Consider the following 23,449-nt stretch of genomic DNA (forward strand, 5'->3'; position numbering starts at 1 on the left):
CTGGGATTACAGGCGTGAGCCGCCATGCCTGGCCTATAGAACATTTTATACAGCTATGAAAATAGTATTTTTTGTATTTATTTATACATACATATATACATACATATATTTTTAGAGATGCAGTCCTGCTATGTTGCCCAGGCTGATCTTGAACTCCTGGCCTCAAGCAATCCTCCTGCCTCAACCTCCAAGTAGTTGGAATTACAGGTGTCAGCCACTATATCTGGCTTGGAATAGAATAATAATGAGCCCCCAGGTACCCATTACCCTGCTTCAGCAATCAGCAACTCAAGTCCAGCCTCCTCTCATCTATACAATGTCACCTCCCCTTCCTCATATTGAGACAAATGCACATCAAACCATTTCACCTGGCAGTATTCCAGCATGAACCTACAAAATATGTAAACACTTAAAAAAAACCGTCAATATTATTTTCTCATCTAAAAATACTGACATTTCCTTAATAATATCAAATAGCCAGTCTGTATTCAGATTGATAATTGCTCATAAAATTCATAGGTGTTTTATTTTTTCCAGTTTGTTGAGATCAGGATCCAAATAAGTTTCACACTTTGAAATTGGTTGCTATATCAATTAAGGTTGCCAAGGAAATTTTAGATCTTTATAGACTCCTTTTTTTCTTTGAGATGGAGTTTTGGTCTTATTGCCCAGGCTGGAGTACAGTGGTACAACCTCGGCTCACTGCAACCTCCATCTGCCCGGTTCAAGTGATTGCCTTGCCTCAGGCACCCGAGTAGCTGGGATTACAGGCCCTCGCCACCATGCCTGGATAATTTTTTCTATTTTTTTTTAAGTAGAGAAGGGGTTTCATCTTGTTGGCCAGACTGGTCTTGAACTTCCAACCTCAGGTGATCCACCCACCTCGGCCTTCCCAAATGCTGGGATCACAGGCGTGAGCCACTGCCCCCGGCCCAGACTCTTTTTTTTTGTCTTCCTTTTAACCACATTACAAAACTGAGACTTCTAAAAAGTTATTCTAGAAATTGGGTCAAGGAACAATTTAACAACTTATTTGGAACATAATGAAGTCATCTCATACCTTCTAGGAGGAGCTGGGTAAATTGAGATGGGGTCTCCCTGTGTTGCCCAGGCTGGTCTTGAATTCTTGGGCTCAAGCTATCCCCCTGCCTTAGCTTCCCAAAGTGTTGGGATTACAGGCGTGAGCCACTGCACCCGGCCTAAAAATGGTTTTTTAAAGAAAGGTAGATGACCGTGCCAGGGTGTCCATTTGTAGTGGTGGAGGGGAGTGGCGTGGGGCTGCCAGCATGGCCCTCCCAGGTGGGACTGGGCTTGCCCAGCCCCCGTGGCCTCATGCTGCCCCTGGCTTTCCTCTGCAGGGAACAAGTCAGACCTCAGCGAGCTTCGGGAGGTCTCCCTGGCCGAGGCACAGAGCCTGGCTGAGCACTATGACATCCTGTGTGCCATTGAGACATCTGCCAAGGACTCGAGCAACGTGGAGGAGGCCTTCCTGAGGGTGGCCACGGAGCTCATCATGCGGCATGGGGGCCCACTGTTCAGCGAGAAGAGCCCCGACCACATCCAGCTGAACAGCAAGGACATTGGAGAAGGCTGGGGCTGCGGGTGCTGACCGGGGGCCGGGCCGGCAAGCTGGGGGCTCCCCACCTCCTTGCTCTCCCCGGCCTGCCAAGCCCAGCCCTCCAGAGCCAGCCCCCCTGGGCACCGGTGACTAGAGCAGCCGGGTGAAGTTCTGGAGCTCTGCATCCTGTGGTCTGGCTGCAGGATGGAGGCTCTCCTTGAGGAAGGGGAAGCAGGATACCCTCACGGGCCACCCTGCCAGCCAGCAGCTGGCCCTCCACAATCTTCACATTCCAGGACTGGCCTGAACCCGCCAGTGTGGGCCACAGTAGGAGGGGCTGGTGGTCCTCCCTGTCCCACGCCTGGTGGCTCTGACTGTTTCCTCTCATGGGTTTGCTTAACCTGTGGCAGCAGGTTGCTGCTTTCCAGGGATGTGCCCAGTGCCCTGGGTTCTTCTGGTCATCCTGGGGCTCTGCACAGAGCAGCAGAGCAAGAGCCATGAGACCCACAGACTCAGTGCCTGAGCGCAGCTCCAGAGAAGCCCCAGCCCCTTCCAGGTGGGGAACCTGCTTCCTGCCTTCACTGCCCCCCGCAGCACTCACAGTCGTCTCCCTGGGGCCTGGCTCACTGCCTCATCAAGACCTCTGAGTTTTCTGGCTCTCCGTGTAGCTTCTCATTTTCATCGGCACAGCATGGGGTCACGGCCCACAGCTAGGTGGGGACTGTCTGCTGGCTCGGGTCCCAGTGTTTTGCCACTCAGGTTGCAAAAGTAGCGAATCCTTCAATGCCAGCACTCAAAAGTTTGGCGGGTGGGGGAATGAGATGGGAAAGTGGACATTTAAGGTCCAAGTAGAAGCTTGCATGCTTGCATCCTTGAGGCTCAGGGATGAGAGGGCACTGCAAGGCACCCAGCCTTACCCCACAAGCAGAAATCCTGCCAGCTGAGCGTGGGTCCTAGTCTAGTTTATAGAATCGAGTCTCCCAGACAAGAAAGGAGAGGGGCTGGCGGTCCTTATCCTGGCCCATTTTATTCCCTGGGCCCTTAACTGCCTCATCCTGAGCTGGGTGCCAAGGTTAGAAGGCAAAAGTGGGGTGGGGGGATCTGGGAAGCAGCATTGTCCTCTGGGCCTGTGGCTCAGAGGTATCACAGTGACAAGAGAGCCAGGGCTAGGACTGGAGGGGCCAGGTGATCTTCCCTAGCCAATCCCAGTCCGTCTGTGTCAGCCCAGCTCTGCCTCACAGCCTCCTTAGCACGGGTGCCCCCAGAAATAAGCAGCTCTTGGACCCACGAGCAGGGCTGCATTGGGGCGTGGTCTAGCTCCCAGGCCAGGCCAGGCAGGGCTCAGTGTAGTCCCTGGGCCAGTGAGAGGCCTCCCCCATGCCTCCCTGCCCTCTGCACTAAACACTTTCCCAGCAGGCCTGGCTGAGGGCAAGAGTAGGCCTTACAGCAGTGCCACGGTGACCCAAGAGGCAGGGTTGGGGCCCCGACGGGTTCCCCCGCTGAGACTGAGACAAGCAAGGGCTTGATGGTGGTGGTGGAGCCAGCATCTCACCTGCCAGGCTTCCTTTTGGGCAGGGAGGCTACCTGTGGAATGCTGAGCCTGGTTCTGCAAGGGAGTAAGGCTGCCAGGAGCTGGGGGGCTGGCATCTGCACTGAGGGGAGTCTGGGTGCATCAGATTGGGGGACACCAGAGGTGAGGCTGCCTGGCTTCCTTCCTCAGCAGCTTTGCTTGTGGCAGGGGCAAGAGTGGAGCTGAGTGGGGTCTGGGTTCTGTCCCTGCACCTCCACTGCAGTGCCTGGGCTCTGCTTGCAGGGCAGACAGTGCCTGGCACTGAGGGGTGCCCTCAGACTCCATTGGGACTGGATATGTCGTGGGCAGTGCCTTCCTCCAGCCCCACAACCTTTCTGCTGGGGCTGATGTTTCTGGGGTCACATGGTCAGGAGGGGCTGAGCTGGTCTTTCACCGCAGGCCCACACTGGAAGAGAAGTCGCATGAAGCCTGTCCTTGCAGAGCCCCTCTGTTTTGGGGGGAACGGAGCATGCATGGGGTCTTGGGAGCAAAGGCCTGGGACTCCCTGTCTGAATTTCAGCCCCAGTTCCAGGGCAAGTCCCAGCCATCTGAGCATAGTTACTGGTACTGCCCACCACCACCCACTGCCCACCTCTGAAAAGCCCGGCTCTCCTACTCTGCTTCCAGGCCGGGGCCTCACAGTTGGGGCTGTTACCTTCCTCAGGGCTTAGGGAGGGAGGGAGGGAGGACATGGACAGGGCTCTCCACCCTGGCTCCTTCACAGGGATGGTAGCTGACCGGTGATGGGTTCATTTGTCACCTTGGGACTGTGAGCCACCTCCATTTCTCACCCCCCAGGCAGGAGCAGCCTCACTCCAAGGGCTTGGCCTGGAAAGGCAAACGCACCTGGGACTCCACGTTCCTTCCCCTGCTGCCACTGTGCCCCTGTCCCTCCACCCCAGAAGCCCTGACCTCTCATTTGGGCACCTTGCTGTCCTCTGGGCTTCTCTGCCCAGGTCACCCAGTGGCAGGCCTGGGCCCTCAGGATGTTTCAAAGGCCCCACAGCTCTGCCTGGCACCCTGTCCCTGGAGCACCTCTGTCCTGTCTGGGCCAACTTGGCCTCCCTGCCCCATGCCCTCCCCTGGCTCTTACCAACCTGCCCTTTTATTCATGCCATTTGGGGTCACAGATGGCCTAGCTGGACACAGCTCCTAGAACTGGCCCCACCCTGGGGCCTTGCCCCTAGTACCCCTTGGCAGGAGCAACCCACCCCATAGTCGAGGTTCCCCTACCCCTGGGTCCTGGGCTGAAGCCATTTCCTACCCAGAAGCGTTCCCACCCACTCTCAGGCACAAAAGCCGGTCAGGGGCTCAGGGCCTGTACCTGGGGTTGCAGGGGCTCCTGCCCCGCTGTATCCCACCGGGAGGGGGCCCCACTGCCCTTCCGGTCCTTAAAACGGCTGGGAGAGAAGATGGGGAAGTGTGTGAGACAAAACAAAACTGGCTTGTTTCCTCCCCTTGGCAGGCAGGCTAAGCTCTCCTGGCAGCCCAGGCTCTGGGGTGGGAGAACAGTGTCATCTCTTCCTTTGTTGACAAATTGCCAAAGAGTGGGAGCAGGTAGGGTCAGGGGCTGGAGTGCAGGGGAGGGGGCAAGGGTGGAGGTGACTGGCGGGGGGAAGCAGAGGGAGGTGGGCTGAGGCCTGGGTGGGGCCAGTGTGATGCTGGCTTAAGGAGCTGGAGGGTTCCTAATACACATTGCATTCAGTTTATCTTCCTAAGAGGCTGTTGGAGTTGGGGCCTCCTCCAGCAGGGACCCTCTGACCCCTGCAGGGCCTGGACTTGGAGTGAACAGGGCTTCAGGCAGCCCAAGTATTCTATTTGCATTTGGTAATTTTTCATGTCACCTATTTATGAACATATAAATCTTTATACCAAATCTATTTTTTAAAACATGGAAAAGTTGCCTTTATGGAAACTTGGCAGAGCCAGTGTACACATTCCTAAACCATTAAACAGATTTCTATAACAAGCCACTGCGCCCAGGACTGGTTCTCTCATCTTTGAGCCCAGAGGCAGCCCAGGTGGCCATGTACCTCAACTAGTCTCCAGGCCCGGGGTGGCAGACATGCTGCCCCCTGACAGTCTGCTGCCCAGAGCCCTGCGAGACCTTCCCTCTGTCCCTAAACCCCTAGGGGACCCCCTGAGCAAGAAGCAGTCGGTGCCTGAGGGGCAGGGGAAGCTTGGGCTGGGTCCCTTCTCTGCCAGGGACACCCCAGGTTCCTCCCATTGGGCTTGTATTGGAGAGGGCTCAAGGTTCTCCCCATCCCTGGATCCTGGGCTGAAGACATTTCCTACAGAGAAGTGTTCCCACCCCGTCTCAGACACAAACGCCAGTGTCGGGGCTTAGGGCCTGTGCCTGGGGGTTGGGGGGCTCTGACCCGTTATTCCGAGTTAGGACCTAAGAACACTCCTGTGATGTGACCAGTGCAGAGATGTTACCAGGCACACAGTGGATGCTCAGGTTAGGTAAGTGCCTGAATCAAGTCTCTGGCACCGGGAAGCCCATGAAATCTATAGCCCGCCCACCAGTATAATCAGGGGTCTATTCCTGGTCACTCAAATAAGGGGTTCTCTGTTGAAAGGGACTCTCAGAACAGCAGGGCTGCTGGTCGGTCACCCTGAGGAAGAAGAGGGGGGCCTGGCAGTGCTGCACCCCCTTGCCAAGCCTGACTCAGACAAACTGACATGATGGGGCTCAGAGCAGACTGCCATTGAAACCCAGGTGCGCCCTGACTGTCCTGTGGCACTGGGCAGGTCATTTCCCCTCTCTGGGCCTTGGTTTCCTCAAACATGGGATCCGATTCCCTGTCCCATTTGCATCCCGGGGAACCCTGAAGAGACCCCAGGAGGGGAGTGCTTTCTGCACTGAAAGCCTGGAACAGGGCACTGGAAGAGGAAGGCCCAGAGCCCTGGCTCTCAAGACAGGCCTGGCTCCAGGCAACTGTCATCCTTCCCAGGGAGAAGGAAGGCCTGATGTCTGAATTCCCCATTCTCTTCTGAATGCCAGGAAGCACCTAAGTGCACGTGTGCCCCGTGGAAGACAAACCCATAACCAGGCCTGTCCGAGCCCGGTCACCCCCACACTCCGCAGAGGCTCAGACCAGGGTCAGTCTGTCCCTAGGGCCCTCTAAGGCCTCTGCCCAAACCACAGGACTGCCCAGACCCCAGAGCAAACTCAGACAGCACAGGTCACTCCTTGACTTCAAAGTATAGAAGCTGAGTCTGGGGCCCAGAGGGTCTTGCTCAAAGCCCCCACGATGTTCACTCCTGAGCCCCCACCTGCAGACCCAAGCTGGGTGCTGGGTCCCAGAGGTGAATCTGCCTTGCTCCCTCCAAGGGCTCCCAAAGCTCCAACCTGGACCCCTCTCCTCCCTGCACACATTTGCCTCTGGGCTGGGATTGGCCAGCCCTGCCCTCAAGGAAACCAGGAGGCAGGGGGGCCCTTCCCTATCCTCATCTACATCCTGGCTACTCCCATCCCCACCCAGTGCACCCACCTCCTGCCAGGGTCTCTGCCCCAGCCTCCTCCTGACCTAGTCCTGCCTTGGCCTCTCCTTGTGGCCACAGAGAGCGTCCTCAAGCAAGCAAGTCTCCTAGCCACTAGGTCTCCACTCCCTCACTCAGACCCTTTCCACAGTCCTTGTGGCCCTCGGACTCCTTAGAGAGGGCCCAGCACTGGCCACTCTCCCGACTCAGCCACACACAGCCACACGAGGCTCTGCCACCTTCAGACTGAGCTGCTCCCCATAGACCGACTCTCCCAGGCCTTCTGCTGTGTGATGGGCTTCTCCAAGCCAAGAGTTCCTGTTCCCAAACAGCCTGAGCTGGAGCCCCAGGCCCCAGGAACAGCCATCTGGCCCTGACCCTGAGCTCCCAGACACTCCCATGACCCTGCAGAGGGCAGGAGGCCAGGCCCCATCTTGCCCAGGTGCTGCAGCTGCTGACCATGGTTCCCCACTGGAGAGCTTAGTCCCAGTTCAGAGGAAGCTCTGGACTCAGTTCATGTCCACTGTGCTCTCAGCAGGCCACGGTGCGGCCCACTGCAAGAAGCCCTGTCTACAGCTGTGGCTACAGAGCCCACACTTGGGGCTGGGGCTTCAGGGACTCCCCTGCAGGAGGGCAGTGCCCCTCAGTGACTGGCCACACATAAAATGCCACTGTCACCTCAGAGCAATCGGCCCAGGGAACAAACTGCAGACATGGAGGTTTCCCTTTCATATCACATTTTAAAAATTTGTTTCTTAGCACAACAATTGTATCTGCTGTATTTTGGCCCTTCACTCTGCCAGGAAGCTCCACAGTCTGTGCTGGTTGGAGGGAAGCAGGAGAGGTGTGGCCCATTGAGAAGGTAGCACATGGCAGAGGAGGCTGGGAGAGGGGAGAGTGTGGCCAGGTGGCCCCGAGGGAGCTCCCTGGAGCCGGGTAAGTGCAGCCTGCCCGCTCCTGCCTTGCTCCACTTGTGGTCCGTGGGCCAGCGGCGTGGGCATCATCCAGCAGCCTATAGAAAAATGCAGAACCTCAGCCTCTACCCCAGACCTCCTGAGTCAGAATCTGAATTTCAAGAGGATACCCAGGGGGATCCTCATTGTGTGCACATGACTGAGGAACTCTGGTCAACACAGCCTGCTCACTGCACAAGCATGGCCCAGGGTCAGACCCTGACATCCTAGAATTTTCAGGTTCTTCCATTGGCCTGAAGGATCTTATCCATTTATGTCTTGGTCAAGTGTCTTTTCCTTCCTTCCTACAAGTGCCAACTTCATCTGCAGACTTCAAGGTCAAAGGGCTCACAGCGGCCGGGCATGGTGGCTCAAGCCTGTAATCCCAGCACTTTGGGAGGTCAAGGCGGGCAGATCACGAGGTCAGGAGATCGAGACCATCCTGGCTAACGTGGTGAAACCCCTTCTCTACTAAAAACAAAAACAAAAAAATTAGCCAGGCCTGGTGGCAGCCACCTGTATTCCCAGCTACTTGGGAGACTGAGGCAGGAGAATGGCATAAATCTGGGGGACAGAGCTTGCGGTGAGCCGAGATCACGCCACTGCACTCCAGCCTGGGCAACAGAGCGAGATTCCGTCTCAAAAAAAAAAAAACAAAAACGCTCATGGCTCGCTCCTCAGCAAGGCTCAGACTCCATCCCACAGCCAGAGACAGCACCATGAATGGAGTCAGCAGGACCCCTGCATCACCCTGACACCCAGACACTCTCCCCAGGGCACTTTCATCATCCAAATGCTACTCTGCCTGGAAACATGCAAGCTTGTCATCCCTAATGGTGTTTTGTTGTTGTGGTGGTGGTGGTGGTTGTGTTTTATTTTCTTCATGTTACCTTGTCTGAGACCTAATATGGTCCTTAATCTCTTCTTGATCCTTGACCAACTTGACACTGTAAACTCTTTGGGCAGAAAAGACATAAATTCACATATAGATGCCAAATCATCTAGATACAGATGCAGAAGTCAGGGAGGGGCCTGAGGGTTACAAATGCTGAGAACTAGACTTCCAGGCAGCCCTGATTTTCAGGCCTCTCTCGTGATCTATGGCAATCTGCAGTGTCTGAGTGCTGACCCCTGGGGATCCTGGGGGCACAGTGGCTGCTTCTCCTCAGGTTTCCTCTGCTAGCCCCACTATGATCTGTGGAAGCGGCCACTGCCTCCTTCCACTCTCTACCTCACAGAAGCATGTTGGCATCTCTTCCCCACAGTCACCTCCCCTCATTCCCTTTGTCCTTGTGGATTTGTCCCTTTTTTTTTTTTTTTTTTTGAGACGGAGTCTCGCTCTTTGCCCAGGCTGGAGTGCAGTGGCGGGATCTCGGCTCACTGCAAGCTCCGCCTCCCGGGTTCACGCCATTCTCCTGCCTCAGCCTCCCGAGTAGCTGGGACTACAGGCGCCCGCCACCTCGCCTGGCTAGTTTTTTTGTATTTTTTTAGTAGAGACGGGGTTTCACCACGTTAGCCAGGATGGTCTCAATCTCCTGACCTCGTGATCCGCCCGTCTCGGCCTCCCAAAGTGCTGGGATTACAGGCTTGAGCCACCGTGCCCGGCCGGATTTATCCCTTTTTAAAAATAGGTCGGGTGTGGTGGCTTATGCCTGTAATCCCAGCACTTTGGGAGGCCAAGGTGGGCAGGTCACGTGAAGTCAGGAGTTCAAGACCAGCCTGGCCAACACAGCGAAACCCTGATTCTACTAGAAATACAGAAATTAGTCAGGCATGGTGGTGCACATCTGTAATCCCAGCTACTTGGGGGGCTAAGACAGGAGAATCGCTTGAACCCAGGAATCAGAGGTTGCAGTGAACCCAGATTGTACCGCTGCACTCCAGCCTGGGTGACAGAATGAGACTCTGTCTCAAAAATGAATAAATAAATAATACAAATTTAATTGAATTAAATTTTAAAAATAAAAATAACTGCCAAGGAATTCTGGTGGGGTGTAGGTAGGGAGAGGAGACTCCCTCTCCCCTGTGTGGTCAATATGCCAAGTGTAGCTGGAAGCCTGGGGCAGACTCCAGAGGCATCCCCACAGCGCAGGTTGTCTGTGATGGTTGTCTCTTGTGACAGTTGATCATACGAACTGGGTAACTCTTGTCACACCCAAATAAAACAGAGTCCAGAAGTGGGGGGCAGGATGGTGGCACATAACACTGCTCCAGGAATGTCATTCTCTATAGCCTGGCTGCTGAGGTTGCCTGCTCCAACCTGAAACCAGTTTTTTGTTTTGTTTTGATTTGTTTTTTTGAGTTGGAGTTTTTGCTCTTGTTGCCCAGGCTGGAATGCAGTGACGCGATCTCAGGTCACTGCAACCTCCGTCTCCTGGGTTCAAGCAATTCTCCTGTCTCAGCCACCCAAGTAGCTGGGAGATTACAGGCATGCGCCACCACGCCTGGCTAAGTTTTTCTATTTAATAGAGATGGGGTTTCACTATGTTAGTCAGGCTGGTCTCGAACTCCTGACCTCAGGTGATCCACCTGCCTTGGCCTCCCAAAGTGCTGGGATTACAGGCATGAGCCACCACACTCAGCCAAAGCCAGTCTTATCTGATAGGTACTGACACCACCCGCTGCAACTCTAAGATGAGTTTCACGCTCTGTCACTCACCAGTTAGAGCTGGCCAGTGTCCCCAAATTTTACTGGTGCCAGTGAACTTTCCGAAAAACAGTATGTACCATTTCTCCTTTTTATAACACCTCTAACCTCCTCTTTGTTCTTCAGACATATTGAAGACCACTTACTTGGTCTGTGTGTAAGACCAAAATTGCTTCCCACATAAAATGTTAAATGTAGAGATTTGTCTCTATATTTTAATCCTTGATTTTGACACTCTGGAAGGTGCTCTTCTGGCTGTACCCAGCCTTCTGCTGAAATTGCTCATGAGGAGTTTCAGGTGGTGTCAGCCTCGTCTCTTCCTTTGTTAAGTTCCTCAGAAAGAAATTTGCAAAGATATTCATAGGATGAACTGAATTTAGAGGTTCATCTGGGAGACTTGAATCTTGCTGTCATGAACGGGTACATTTTTTGTTTATTCAAACCTTCTTTCTGTTCTCAACAACATTTTGCTATCATTGTTTTTTAACAAACCAAATTTAAAAAACTTCTTTTAGAGATAGAGAGTCTCACTATGTCCCCCAGGCTGCTCTCAAACTCCTGGCCTCAAGAGATCCTCCCGCCTCAGCCTTCCAAAGTGCTAGGGTTACAGGTGTGAGCCACCGCACCTGGCCAATAAACCAAATTTTAGTACCCCACGAAAGTTCTGGATCTGTGTGGTACAAACAGGCTTTTAAGAAGTCCTCAGGCTTGTCAAAAGCCCACGGGGCAGGGGCAGAGAAGCCGGGAGGATTCTGTTAGACTCATTTATCTTATATATAAGGTACTGCCTAGAAGCTTGAAAAAAGGGCTTAGTGCTAAAAACGTTGCAGAATCGTTACTCAACTTTAGAAAACTTACGGTAAAATATACAAACATAAAACTCATCATCTTTGTCATTTTTTAAGAGCACAGTTCAGTAGTGCTAAGTCTGTTCCCATTGTTAGGCAGCCAGGCTCCAGAGCTTTCTCACCTGAGAACTGAAACTGTACCCACTTAACAGCTCCACATGCCCCTCCCCGAGTCTGTACTCTAGACTTTTTAAAGGCAGCTGACTGGGTGACTTCAGTCACAAAATAAAATTACCCACAAGTTTGCTGAAGGATACAACATAAATACATAAATACTTGATTTTTTTTTTTTTTTTTTTGAGACGGAGTCTTGCTCTGTCGCCCAGGCTGGAGTGCAGTGGCCGGATCTCAGCTCACTGCAAGCTCCTCCTCTCGGGTTCACGCCATTCTCCTGCCTCAGCCTCCCAAGTAGCTGGGACTACAGGCACCCGCCACTTCGCCTGGCTAGTTTTTTGTATTTTTTAGTAGAGACGGGGTTTCACTGTGTTAGCCAGGATGGTCTCGATCTCCTGACCTCGTGATCCGCCCGTCTCAGCCTCCCAAAGTGCTGGGATTACAGGCTTGAGCCACCGCGCCCGGCCAATACTTGATTTTTTAAAAGCCTTTCTGTGAGATAATTCGACTTTCTTTTTTTTTTTTTTTTTTTTGAGACAGAATCTGTCTCTGTTGCCCAGGCCGGAGTGCCGTGGCACGATGTTGGCTCCCTGCAACCTCTACCTCCTGGGTTCAAGCGATTCTCCTGCCTCAGTCTCCTGAGTAGCTGGGATTAGAGGCATGTGCCACCACACCCAGCTAATTTTTGTGTTTTTAGTAGAGATGGGGTTTCACCATGTTGACTAGGCTGGTCTGGATCTCCTGACCTTGTGATCCTGCCGCCTCGGCCTCCCAAAGTGCTGGGATTACAGGTGTAAGCCACCGTGCCTGGCCAATTCAACTTTCTAAACTCAATGGAAGGAATGATTCTTCAAGTTATGATGGAGGTCCATGGAGCTTTTCTGCAATGGAGGACATCAGGTAAAGAGTGTGTATTCCAGGCTCTGGCCTTGGTCTTATTAACTGACAGGTAGCTGCAAACCCAGCAGGCTGGGTGAACCGCAGAGCCTGTTTTTTCCCTTTTATTATGGAATCTTTGTAAACCGAAAGCCTCAAAGTTGCCTCCCCTCCCCTCCACTCCCCTCCCCTCCCCTCCCCTCCCCTTCCCTCTCTCTTTTCTCTTTCTTCTCTTTGTTTGAGACAGGATCTCACTCTGTTGCCCAGGCTGGAGTGCAGTGGTGCAATCTTGGCTCTCAGCAACCTTCGCCTTCCGGGTTCAAGCGATCCTCCTGCCTCGGCCTCCTAAGTAGGTGGAACTACAGGTGTGCGCCACCATGCCCGGCTAATTTTTGCATTTTTTTTTTTTGTAGAGATGAGGTTTTGTCTTGTTGTCCAGGCTGGTCTTGAATTCCTGACCTCAAGGGATCCACCAGCCTTGGCCTCTCAAAGTGCTGGGATTACAGGCATGAGTCACTGCACCGGGCCTCAAAGTTGTTTTCTAATTAATAGGAATACAAAGACCCCAAATAGCAGCATAAAATTGTATCTATATCCCTGTAAAAGTCTGAACAAAAACAGAACAGGATATCTGTGCGGTTGCACTGCCACCCTGAGGTGCCACCTGGCTCCAGTCTCTGCTTCCCACTGAAGGGGTGGCCTGCCCCTCCACACCTGTGGGCGTTTCTCATTGGGTGAAACAAGAGACTTGAGAAAAGAAATGAGACACAGAGACAAAGTACAGAGAAAGAAAAAGTGGGCCCAGGGGACCGGCGCTCAGCATACAGAGGACCCATGCTGGCACCGGTCTCTGAGTTCCTTCAGTATTTATTGATCATTATCTTTACCATCTTAGAAAAAGGGAAGTGACAGGATAATAGGATCATCGTAGGGAGAAGGTCAGCAGTAAGACATGTGAATAAAGATCTCTGTGACATAAGTTTAAGGAAAAGTGCTGTGTCTTGATATGCATATGCAAACATCTCCATAAACCTTTTTAGTGCATAAAGAGCAGCATTGTGGGGCCGGGCGCGGTGGCTCAAGCCTGTAATCCCAGCACTTTGGGAGGCCGAGACGGGTGGATCACGAGGTCAGGAGATCGAGACCATCCTGGTGAACACAGTGAAACCCCGTCTCTACTAAAACTATAAAAAAACTAGCCGGGCGAGGTGGCGGGCGCCTGTAGTCCCAGCTACTCGGGAGGCTGAGGCAGGAGAATGGCGTGAACCCGGGAGGCAGAGCTTGCAGTGAGCTGAGATCCGGCCACTGCACTCCAGCCTGGGCGACAGAGCGAGACTCCGTCTCAAAAAAAAAAAAAAAAAAAAAAAGAGCAGCATTGTGCTAGCAAATCCCACCTTTCGCCCTAAGGCGGTTTTCTCCTTTCTCAGTAAACAGAACATACAATCGGGTTTTACACCGAGATGTTCCATTGCCCAGGGACGGGCAGGAGACAGATGCTTTTCTCTATCTCAACTGCCAAGAGGACTTCTTTCCTCTTATACTAGTCCTCCTCAGCACAGACCCTTCACGGGTGTCAGGCTGGGGGACGATCAGGTCTTTCCCTTCCCACGAGGCCATAGTTCAGACTATCACATGGGGAGAAACCTTGGACAATACCTAGCTTTCCTAGGCAGAGGTCCCTGCGACCTTTGGCAGTGTACATGTCCCTGGGTACTTGAGATTAAGAGAATGGTGATGACTTTTCACAAGCATACTGCCTTCAGGCACTTGTTTAACAAAGCACACCCTGCACAGCCCAAAATCCTTTAAACCTTGAGTCACCACAGCACATGTCTCTTGCAAGGACAAGGTTGGGGTAGGGTCACAGATTAACAGCATCTCAAATACAGAACAAAATGGAATCTCTTATGTCTACTTCTTTCTATATAGACACAGTAACAGTCTGATCTCTCTTTCTTTTCCTCACACCCACTCCACAGGAAGGGGAAAGGGAGGACCAGTCACCCCTTTCCTTAAGGGCACGGCCCGAAGCACCTGCCTGCATCCCCTTGCCTAGGACTTGGTCACATAGGCGCAGCTCACTCAGGGCATCTGGGAAATGTCTGTATTCTGCACGGCCCTGTGCCTGGCTAAAATTCTATTCCCATGGAAGAAGGGGAGGACAATTCAGAGACCAAGTGAGCAATCCTTGCCACATTGAGTGATCCCTGCCCAGCTTGCAAGGGTGGCCAGAAAAGGCCTGGTGCTTTGGGTTAACTAAAGAAGGCATTCAGTTCCATCTCCCTCAAATGCAGCTGTGTTGCCTTGGGAGCCTTTCTTCCTCTAAGCATAAGTTTTCTCATTTGAAAAAATGAGGATAATTCTTCTTATCTTGCAGGGTTTTCTGAAGATTAGAAATGATATATATTGCTGAGTGCGGTGGCTCATGCCTGTAATCCCAGCACTTTGGGAGACTGAGGAAGGAGGGTTGCTTGAGCCCAGGAGTTCAAGACCAGCCTGGGCAACACTGCAAGATCCCATCTCTACCAAAAAAAAACATTAGCTGGGCATGGTGGCACGTGCCTGTGGTTCCAGCTACTCAGGAGGCTGAGGTGGGAGGATTGCTTGAGTAGCAGAGGTAGAGGCTGCAGTGAACCGTGATTGTGGCACTGCACTCCTGCCTGGGCAACAGAGTAGGAACTTGTCTCAAAAAAAAAAAAAAAAAAAAGAAAAAGAAAGAAATTATATGTAATGCATATATAATAATGACATATGTGAAACAAATGGCTGGTGCTTACCAAATAGGTGTTTCCACTGTAATTAGTACTGCCAAGTATATTATTATTATTAATAATTTTTTTTTTTTGAGACAGAGTCCTGCTCTTTCACCAAAGCTGGAGTGCAGTGGCGTGATCTTGGCTTACTGCAAACTCTGCCTCCTGGGTTCAAGTGATTCTCCTATCTCAGCCTCCCAAGTAGCTGGGACCACAGGCATGTGCCACCACACCCAGCTAATTTTTGTATTTTTAGTAGAGATAGAGTTTCACCCTCTTGGCCAGGCTGGTCTCGAACTCCCGACCTCAAGCCTTCCAAAGAGCTGGAATTACATGAGTGAGCCACTGTGCCCGGCCTTGCCAAGTATATGATTCAGCAAACAAACATTACAGACTGTGATGGTTATTTTATGTGCCAACTTTGCTGGGCCCTGGTATTGAGATATGTGGTCAAATATCATTCTGGGTGTTTCTGTGAGGGTGTTTTGGATGAGATTAGCATTTGAACATTGGACTTTGAGAAAAGCACATTGCCCTCTGTAATTGGGTGGGCCTTATCCAGTCAGTTGAAGGCCTGAAAAGAACAAAAAGACTGACCTCCCCTGAACAAGAGGGGATCTGCAGCAACACGCTTTGGACTTGACCTGTGATTCTGTGTCCCCAGGTCTCCAGACTGCTGGTCCAGCATGCAGGTTTTGACTTGCCAACATTCATCATCATGTGAACCAATTCCTTAAACTCTCTTTCTGTACACACTTCCTATTGGTCATTTCTCAGAGAACCCTGACTAATACACGGATGCCAATGTTTACTTTCCAGGGGACATTCAGACATGGGGTCAATCCTTTGCACTCCAGAGTATTTGTAATGATGATTTCTGCCCTGCTGACTTTTTTCCTTTATTCATCCAGCATTTTAGAGCCAACTTTATTTTAAGTGGGGTGAGGAGAGGAATGAGAGGGAAGAGGGAAAATTCTTGCTATTGAAAATGCATCTGGGGGCCAGATGAGGTGGCTCACACCTGTAATCCACCACTTTGGGAGACCAAAGCAGCTGGATCACTCGACATCAGGAGTTTGAGACCAGCCTGGCCAACATAGTGAAACCCTGTCTCTACCAAAAATACAAAAATCAGCCGAGCATGGTGGCAGGTGCCTGTAAACCCAGCTACTCAGGAGGCTAAGGCAGGAGAATTGCTTGAACCTGGGAGGCGGAGGTTGCAGTGAGCCGAGATCATGCCACTGCAATTCAGCCTGGACAACAGAGCAAGACTGACTCCATCTCAAAAAAAAAAAAAGAAAAGAAAATGTATCCGGGGCCAAGCATGGTGGGTCATGCCTGTAATCCCAGCACTTTGGGAGGCCGACATGGGTGGATCACTTGAGCCCAGGAGTTCGAGACCAGCCTGGCCAACATGGTGAAACCCCATCTCTACTAAAAATACAAAAATTATCTGGGTGTAGTAGTGCACACCTGTAGTCCCAGCTACTGAGGAGGCTGAGGCAAGAGAATCACTTGAACTTGGGAGGCAGAGGTTGCAGTGAACCGAGATTGCTCCACTGTACTCCAGCCTGGGCAATAGAGCAAAACTCTGTCTCAGAAAAACAAACAAACAAACAAACAAACAAAACAAAATGCATCTGAACTTTGACCCTCCAAATGAACTTACTTTTTTTTTTGAGACAGGGTATCACTCTGTCATTCAGGTTGGAGTGCAATGGTGCAATCTTTTTTTTTTTTTTTTTTTTTTTTTTGAGACGGAGTCTCGCTCTGTCGCCCAGGCTGGAGTGCAGTGGCGCGATCTCGGCTCACTGCAAGCTCCGCCTCCCGGGTTCACGCCATTCTCCTGCCTCAGCCTCCCGAGTAGCTGGGACTACAGGCGCCCACAACCGCGCCCGGCTAATTTTTTTTTTTTTATTTTTTAGTAGAGACGGGGTTTCACCGTGGTCTCGATCTCCTGACCTTGTGATCCGCCCGCCTCGGCCTCCCAAAGCGCTGGGATTACAGGCGTGAGCCACCGCGCCCGGCAATGGTGCAATCTTGACTCACTGCAACCTCCCTCTGCCTTGTGCCTCAGCCTCTCGAGTAGCTGGGATTACAGGTGTGTGCCACCACGCCCAGCTGGTTTTTGTATTTTTTTTATTTTATTTTATTTTATTTTTTATTTTTTATTTTTTATTTTTTGAGATGGAGTCTCGCTCTGTCGCCCAGGCTGGAGTGCAATGGCCTGATCTCAGCTCATTGCAAGCTCCGCCTCCCGGGTTCACGCCATTCTCCTGCCTCAGCCTCCCGAGTAGCTGGGACTACAGGCGCCCGCCACCTCGCCCGGCTAGTTTTTTATAGTTTTAGTAGAGACGGGGTTTCACTGTGTTCACCAGGATGGTCTCGATCTCCTGACCTCGTGATCCACCCGTCTCGGCCTCCCAAAGTGCTGGGATTACAGGCTTGAGCCACCGCGCCCGGCCTTGTATTTTTAGTAGAGACAGGGTTATGCCATGTTGGCCAGGCTGGTTTCCGTCTCCTGGCCTCAAGTGATCCACCCACCTTGGCCTCCCAAAGTGCTAGGATTACAGGCTTGAGCCACCGCGCCCGGCCTAATTTTTGTATTTTTAGGAGAGATAGGGTTTCGCCATGTTGGCCAGGCTAGGCTGGTCTCAAACTCCTGACCTCAGGTCATCCACCCACCTCGGCCTCCCGAAGTGTTGGGATTACAGGCATGAGCCACTGCACCTGGCCTGTTTTGCTATTTGACCCCTCCAAATCTCATGTTAAAATGTGATTCCCCAATGTTGGAGGTGATGCCTGGTGGGAGGTGGGTCATGGGAGTGCACCCCTCATGGCTTGGTGCAGTCCTCACACCAATGAGATAACGAGTGAATTCTCACTACATTAGTTCCCAAGAGACCTGATTTTCAAAAAGAGCCTTACACCTCTCTCCCCTCTTTCCTGCTCCCTCTCTCACTGTGTGACCCACCAGGCCCCCTTCACCTCCACCATGAGTGAAAGCTACCCTGAGGTCTCACTAGGAACAGATGCTGGTGCCAGGCTTCCTGAACAGCCTGCAGAACCATGAGCCAAATAAAGCTATTTTCTTTATCAATTACCCTGTCTCGGGTATTCCTTTATAGAGACACAAACAGACTAAGACATAATGCCATTTGTGGGGGTAGGGGGGACTTGGAAACAACCTAGATATCCCAGAAAAGGAGTGGCATAGAAATGATCTTCATGAAGGAGTTGATTGAAGTAGTGACTAGAATTCTAATATTGATTGGAAAATGCCAGTAAGTGAAAAAAACTGAATAGCTGTTTATCATTGCAATTTCCCACCCAAACCTAAATGTTCCTCAATAAGAGGTGAATTAATAAAAATAAAATGAATACAATAAAATTAAAAATGACTAAGTAGGCCAGGCACGGTGGCTCACGCTTGTAATCACAGCACTTTGGGAAGCCAAGGTGGGCGGATCACTTGAGCTCAGGAGTCCGAGACCAGCCTAGCCAACACGGCAAAATCTTGTCTCTACAGAAATATATTAGCCGGGTATGGTAGCATGCTCCTGTAGTCCCAGCTTCTCAGGAGGCTGAGGCAGGAGGTTAGCTTGAGCCCAGAAGGTCGAGGTTGCAGTGAGCTGAGATCGCACCACTGCCTCTCAGCCTGGGAGACAGAGTGAGACTCTGTCCCAAAAAAAAAAATTGACCAAGTAAAAACAGATGAACCATGAAAATATATTCTCAATTACTCTCATAAATAAAACAATCTTAAATATATATTTAAATATGTGGGTGTGTATACACACACGTACCCACCCACATATGTATACATTTTGGGGAGAAAGCCTGGAAGGATATTCAGTCAAAGTTAGGAAGAAATATCTCTCTGGAGGGTGCTGGATTTCAGGCCTTTTATTATCATTTTTCATGTCTGGTAGGTAATGTGCTGACATCATAACAAGGTTTGAGAGAAGCACTTCTCACTCACACAAGAACGAGAAAAGCCAATTATCACACTTATAAACTACAAAAGCCTCCTAATTTTCTTTGTAGTTTTAGAGAAAAATTTTTGGTTATGATCATGAGTTAGTTATATATAGCCAGGAAAATCAATAAAGCTATTTCCATTCTTTAAAGAAGGGAAAAAGTTGGGCTAGATAATTTGTGTGGTTGTGATCTCAACCCCATACAACTGTTCAGAGAAGGACACCAGAAGGAAATACTGTAATGGCGAGCCCCACTGTTTCCTCCATGCCTTCAGTGGTGTGTTTACTTGCTAAGAATGTATCTTTTCCAGAGGTAGAAAAGAGAAAAGCTGGGATGCTTAGACTAATGTTGTGTTAATAGTGACTGTCTTTGGCTAAGGGCGCTTACAGAGATTGCTCTATTACTTAAAAAAAAAATTATTGCTATGTATTGTGGTAAAACATACATGGCATGGGCCGGGCGTGGTAGCTCACGCCTGTAATCCCAGCACTTTGGGAGACAGGCAGGTGGATCACTTGAGGTCAGGAGTTCAAGACCAGCCTCGCCAATATGGCAAAACTCTGTCTCTACTAAAAACATCCAAAAATTAGCTGGGCAAGGTGGCGCATGCCTGTAATCCCAGCTACTCAGGGGGCAGAAGAATCGCTTGAACCCAGGAGGAGGAGACTGCAGTGAGCCAAGATCGGCCTGGGTGACAGTGCAATGGCGTGATCTTGGCTCACTGCAACCTCCACCTCCCAGGTTCAAGCGATTCTCCTGCCTCAGCCTCCCAAGTAGCTGAGATTACAGGTGTGCGCCACCACGCTGGCTAATTTTTGTATTTTTAATACAGAGAGGTTTCGCCAGGTTGGCCAGGTTGGTCTCAAACTCCTGACTTCAGGTGATCCACCTGCCTTTGCCTCCCAAAATGCTGGGATTACAGGCGCGAGCCACTGTGTCCAGCCTTGCAATTAAATATTAATGAAGGAAGTGGCCGGGTGTGGAGCCTCACGCCTGTAATCCCAGCACTTTGGGAGGCCGAGGCGGGTGGATCACGAGGTCAGGCGATTGAGACCATCCTGGCTAACATGGTGAAACCCCGTCTCTACTAAAAATACAAAAAATTAGCCAGGTGGCCAGGCGTGGTGGCTCACACCTGTAATCCCAGCACTTTGGGAGGCCGAGACGGGCGGATCACGAGGTCAGGAGATCAAGACCATCCTGGCTATCACGGTGAAACCCCGTCTCTACTAAAAAATACAAAAAACTAGCCGGGCGAGGTGGCGGGTGCCTGTAGTCCCAGCTACTTGGGAGGCTGAGGCAGGAGAATGGCATGAACCTGGGAGGCAGAGCTTGCAGTGAGCTGAGATCCGGCCACTGCACTCCAGCCTGGGCGACAGAGCAAGACTCCGTCTCAAAAAAAAAAAAAAAAAAAAATTAGCCAGGCATGGTGGCGGGTGCCTATAGTCCCAGCTACTCGGGAGGCTGAGGCTGGAGAATGGCGTGAACCTGGGAGGCAGAGGTTGCAGTGAGCAGAGATCATGCCACTGCACTCCAGCCTGGGGGACAGAGTGAGACTCCATCTCAAAAAAAAAAAAAAAAAAAATTAATGAAGGAAGTAATATAGTCTAGCTTTCCTGTCTGAATTTGATCCACTGTTTTAGAGATCCATCCAAGAAAGTAACACTTTCCCAAGATTTTGAGACATTTCTCAAAACCTGGAGTAGAGGTCCTCACTGCTTATTATCCAGAAGGATTGAAAATGAGAACTGCAGCCCCAGAGCCGGTTAGAAAGCTGGCAATTAGAGGCCCAGGTGCTGCTGAGTCCCAGCGGGCTTTCCATGCCACCAGTCACCCTCCCAGCATGGGCTGAGCTGAGCTGGGACAGAACTTCCACCTTCCGCTCACCTCCATTTCTAGCCAGTCCAAGTCCCAAAACCTCAAAAATAGGGAAGCCAACAGTGCAGCCTTCAGTCTGTGGCCAGAGGCCCAAGACCCCTGGCCAGCCACTGGCATAGGTCCAAGAGTCCAAAAGCTGAAGAACTTGGAGTCTGACATTTGAGGGCAGGAAGCATCCAGCAGGGGAGAAAGATGAAAGCCAGAAGACTCAGCAAGTAGAGTCCTTCCATACTCTTCTGTCTGCTTTTATTCTAGCCGAGCTGGCAGCAGATTAGATGGTGCCTACCTAGACTGAGGATGGGTCTGCCTCTCCCAGTCCTCTGACTCAAATGTTAATCTCCTTTGGCAACACCCTCACAGACACACCCAGGAACAATACTTTATATTCTTCAATCCAATCAAGTTGACACTCAATATTAACCATCACAGCCACTGACTGAGATCTGGACAGCAAATGTGCAAGCATGATCTGTGCCCCTCAGGGCTGGCCATGGGCATCATGCAGTCCTCTTTGTTCTCTGCTCTCCCACTGGCCAGGAGCATGCAGAAGAGGGGAAGGACAGTTTCAGAAGCTGGGGAGGACAGTTTCTAGAAAGATAGACTTGCCACTTGTGCCCAGTGCTGCACTATTAGCCGGCAGGCTTGAGCTCCACTTCCATAACAGACACCGTAGCATGTTGTCTTGCATGTTGAGAGTGGATTCCATGTTACAGCAGAGAAGGAGGCCTCCCAGTGAGCAGGTGGCCAGCAGAGAGGCCTGTGATCAGGAAGAGCGGCCGGATGGGTGGGTCAGTGGTTCTAGCTGCTGGTAAAATTACCCTACACAGACTGGGTGCGGTGGCTGCTCACGCCTAGTAGTCCCAGCACTTTGGGAGGCCGAAGCTGGCTAATCAGTTCCTTGAGTCCAGGAGTTCGAGATCAGCCTGGGCAACATGGCCAAACCCCTTCCCTACAAAAACTACAAAAATTAGCTGGTGTGGAGGTGCATGCCTGTGGTCCCAGCTACTCGGGAGGCAGAGGTGGGAGGATCGCTAGAGTCCAGGAGGCCGAGGTTGTGGTGAGCCATGATCGCACCACTGCAGGAGGTCAGTGTGAGGCTGGTGTCAGGGGAGGTGATGTGGACGGCTCTGAGGGAGAGGAGATCGTGTGAATTGCTGGTGAAGTTACCCGTGCTGGGGTATGTTTGGCCAACCATGCCTGTGGTGGGGGAGGCACTGAGGCTGGGGCTGGTGATGTTGAATGCTGAAATTTTATCCCTAGTGTGCTTGCATTAGGAGGTGGGGCCTTTGGAAGGTAATTAGGGCCCTTATAAAAGTGCTTGAGGTTGGCCAGGTGTGGTGGCTTTGGGAGGCCAAGGCAGGAGGATTGCTTGAGCCCAGGAGTTTGAGACTAGTTTGGGTAACAAGGTGAAACCCCATCTCTACCAAAAATTAGTTGGGCGTGGTGGCGCATGCCTGTAGTCCCACTACTGGGGAGGTTGAGGCGGGAGGCTGCAGTGAGCCATGATGGCACCACTGTGCTCCAGCCTGGGCGACAGAGCAGGACCATATCAAGAAAGAAAAGAGAAAGAAAGAGAAGAGAAAGAAAGAGAGAAAGAAAGAAAGAGAAAGAAAGAAAGAAAGAAAGAAAGAAAGAAAGAAAGAAAGAAAGAAAGAAAGAAAGAAAGAAAGAAAGAAAAAGAAAGAAAGAAAAGAAAGAAGGAAAGAAGGAAAGAAGGAAAGAAGGAAAGAAGGAAAGAAGGAAAGAAGGAAAGAAGGAGAAAGAGAGAGAGAGAGAGAGAGAGAGAGAGAGAGAAAGAAAAGAAAAGAAAAGAAAAGAAAAGAAAGAAAGAAAGAAAGAAAAGAAAAGATGTGTATGAGGGAGCTGGCTGCCTCTTCTATCCCTTTCGCCCCTTCGCCAATGAGAGGAAGAGGGCCCTCAGCAGACACCAAATGCCAGTGCCTGGATCTTGGACTTCCCAGGCTTCAGAACCATGAGAAATAAATATTCACTGTTTTTACAGTACCCAGACTGGCATTTGGTTGAAGCAGCAAAAACTGGCGAAGGCAGACAGTGACCTTCCAGGGAGTCACCGTCTCCTAGGGTGCTTGTGTGGCCAGCCATCCACCTTGGGAAGTCCCTGCCTGGCCTCAGAGGCCTCCACCCTCCCCACCCACAGAGGACTTGTTGCCCAGGCAGCCTGCAGCTTCCTGCTGGACCGAGCAGGACAGGGGCCTGGAATCGCTGGTGGGTACACATGGCCTCAGGAAGGCACCGAAGGAGGGGGATCTGTGTAGCACCCCGTGTCGGGGGTTGGGGACTGAAGGGCCTTAGTTCCAGGGTCCCCCACAGGCCTGGAAGCTTTCGAGGGAGCACGTGTGAAAGAGAATAAGCAGGTAACCTTGGGCCTGCACCCTCCTCCAAGCAGCAGGTCACACAACAGCTCCCTCCCTACAGGCTCCCACAGGGAAACCCGAGAGTGACCCATGGGAGGTGCTGCACGCAAGCCTTGAACACACCTGGTGCCCAAGGAGCAGATGCCAGCTTTTACGATTGTTCTTAGGCAGCCGTGTCACAGCGGAAATCGCAGGCTCAGCCTGATCCAGTTGGCTGATGTTCTATTTGTCCTGCCTATGTATTTCCTAAAATTTCTTATTTAGTTGCCAACACTTAAAGACTTCAGAGAGTTCACATAACAATCTAGCTTTCTGACCTCTCTGGAAGAACGGGACGCCTGGCACCTGGGCCCCCATCTCTACATGGTGGCAGTCGGCTGAGCCCCTCTGGATGGAACACAGGCTCCCTG

At 51.4% G+C, this 23,449-nt stretch overlaps 2 protein-coding genes and 1 non-coding gene across 4 annotated transcripts in view; 1 reads left to right on the forward strand and 2 right to left on the reverse strand.

Annotated features, from left to right (window-relative positions):
* Window positions 1–5,097, forward strand: part of RAB43 (RAB43, member RAS oncogene family) — a 39,563-nt gene extending 34,466 nt beyond the window's left edge. Inside the window, exon 3 of one of the 2 annotated variants that reach the window (XM_050781780.1) lies at window positions 1,359–5,097. In XM_050781780.1, the coding sequence (XP_050637737.1) occupies window positions 1,359–1,609 (251 nt within the window). In that variant the 3' untranslated portion in view covers window positions 1,610–5,097. Of the gene's footprint in view, window positions 1–115; window positions 918–1,358 lie in introns of those variants that run through there. The other variant, XM_050781781.1, reaches the window with a different exon arrangement.
* COPG1 (COPI coat complex subunit gamma 1) overlaps window positions 1–23,449 on the reverse strand; it is a 583,372-nt gene that overhangs the window by 206,722 nt on the left and 353,201 nt on the right. The gene's annotated exons all lie outside the window — the stretch shown is intronic.
* On the reverse strand, window positions 18,728–18,835 carry LOC126949559 (small nucleolar RNA U13). Its single transcript, XR_007723836.1, has one exon. It is a non-coding gene; the product is annotated as a small nucleolar RNA U13 (small nucleolar RNA).

This window comes from Macaca thibetana, chromosome 2 (genome assembly GCF_024542745.1).
Source record: "Macaca thibetana thibetana isolate TM-01 chromosome 2, ASM2454274v1, whole genome shotgun sequence".
In the NCBI taxonomy this organism is placed as follows: Eukaryota; Metazoa; Chordata; class Mammalia; order Primates; family Cercopithecidae; genus Macaca; species Macaca thibetana.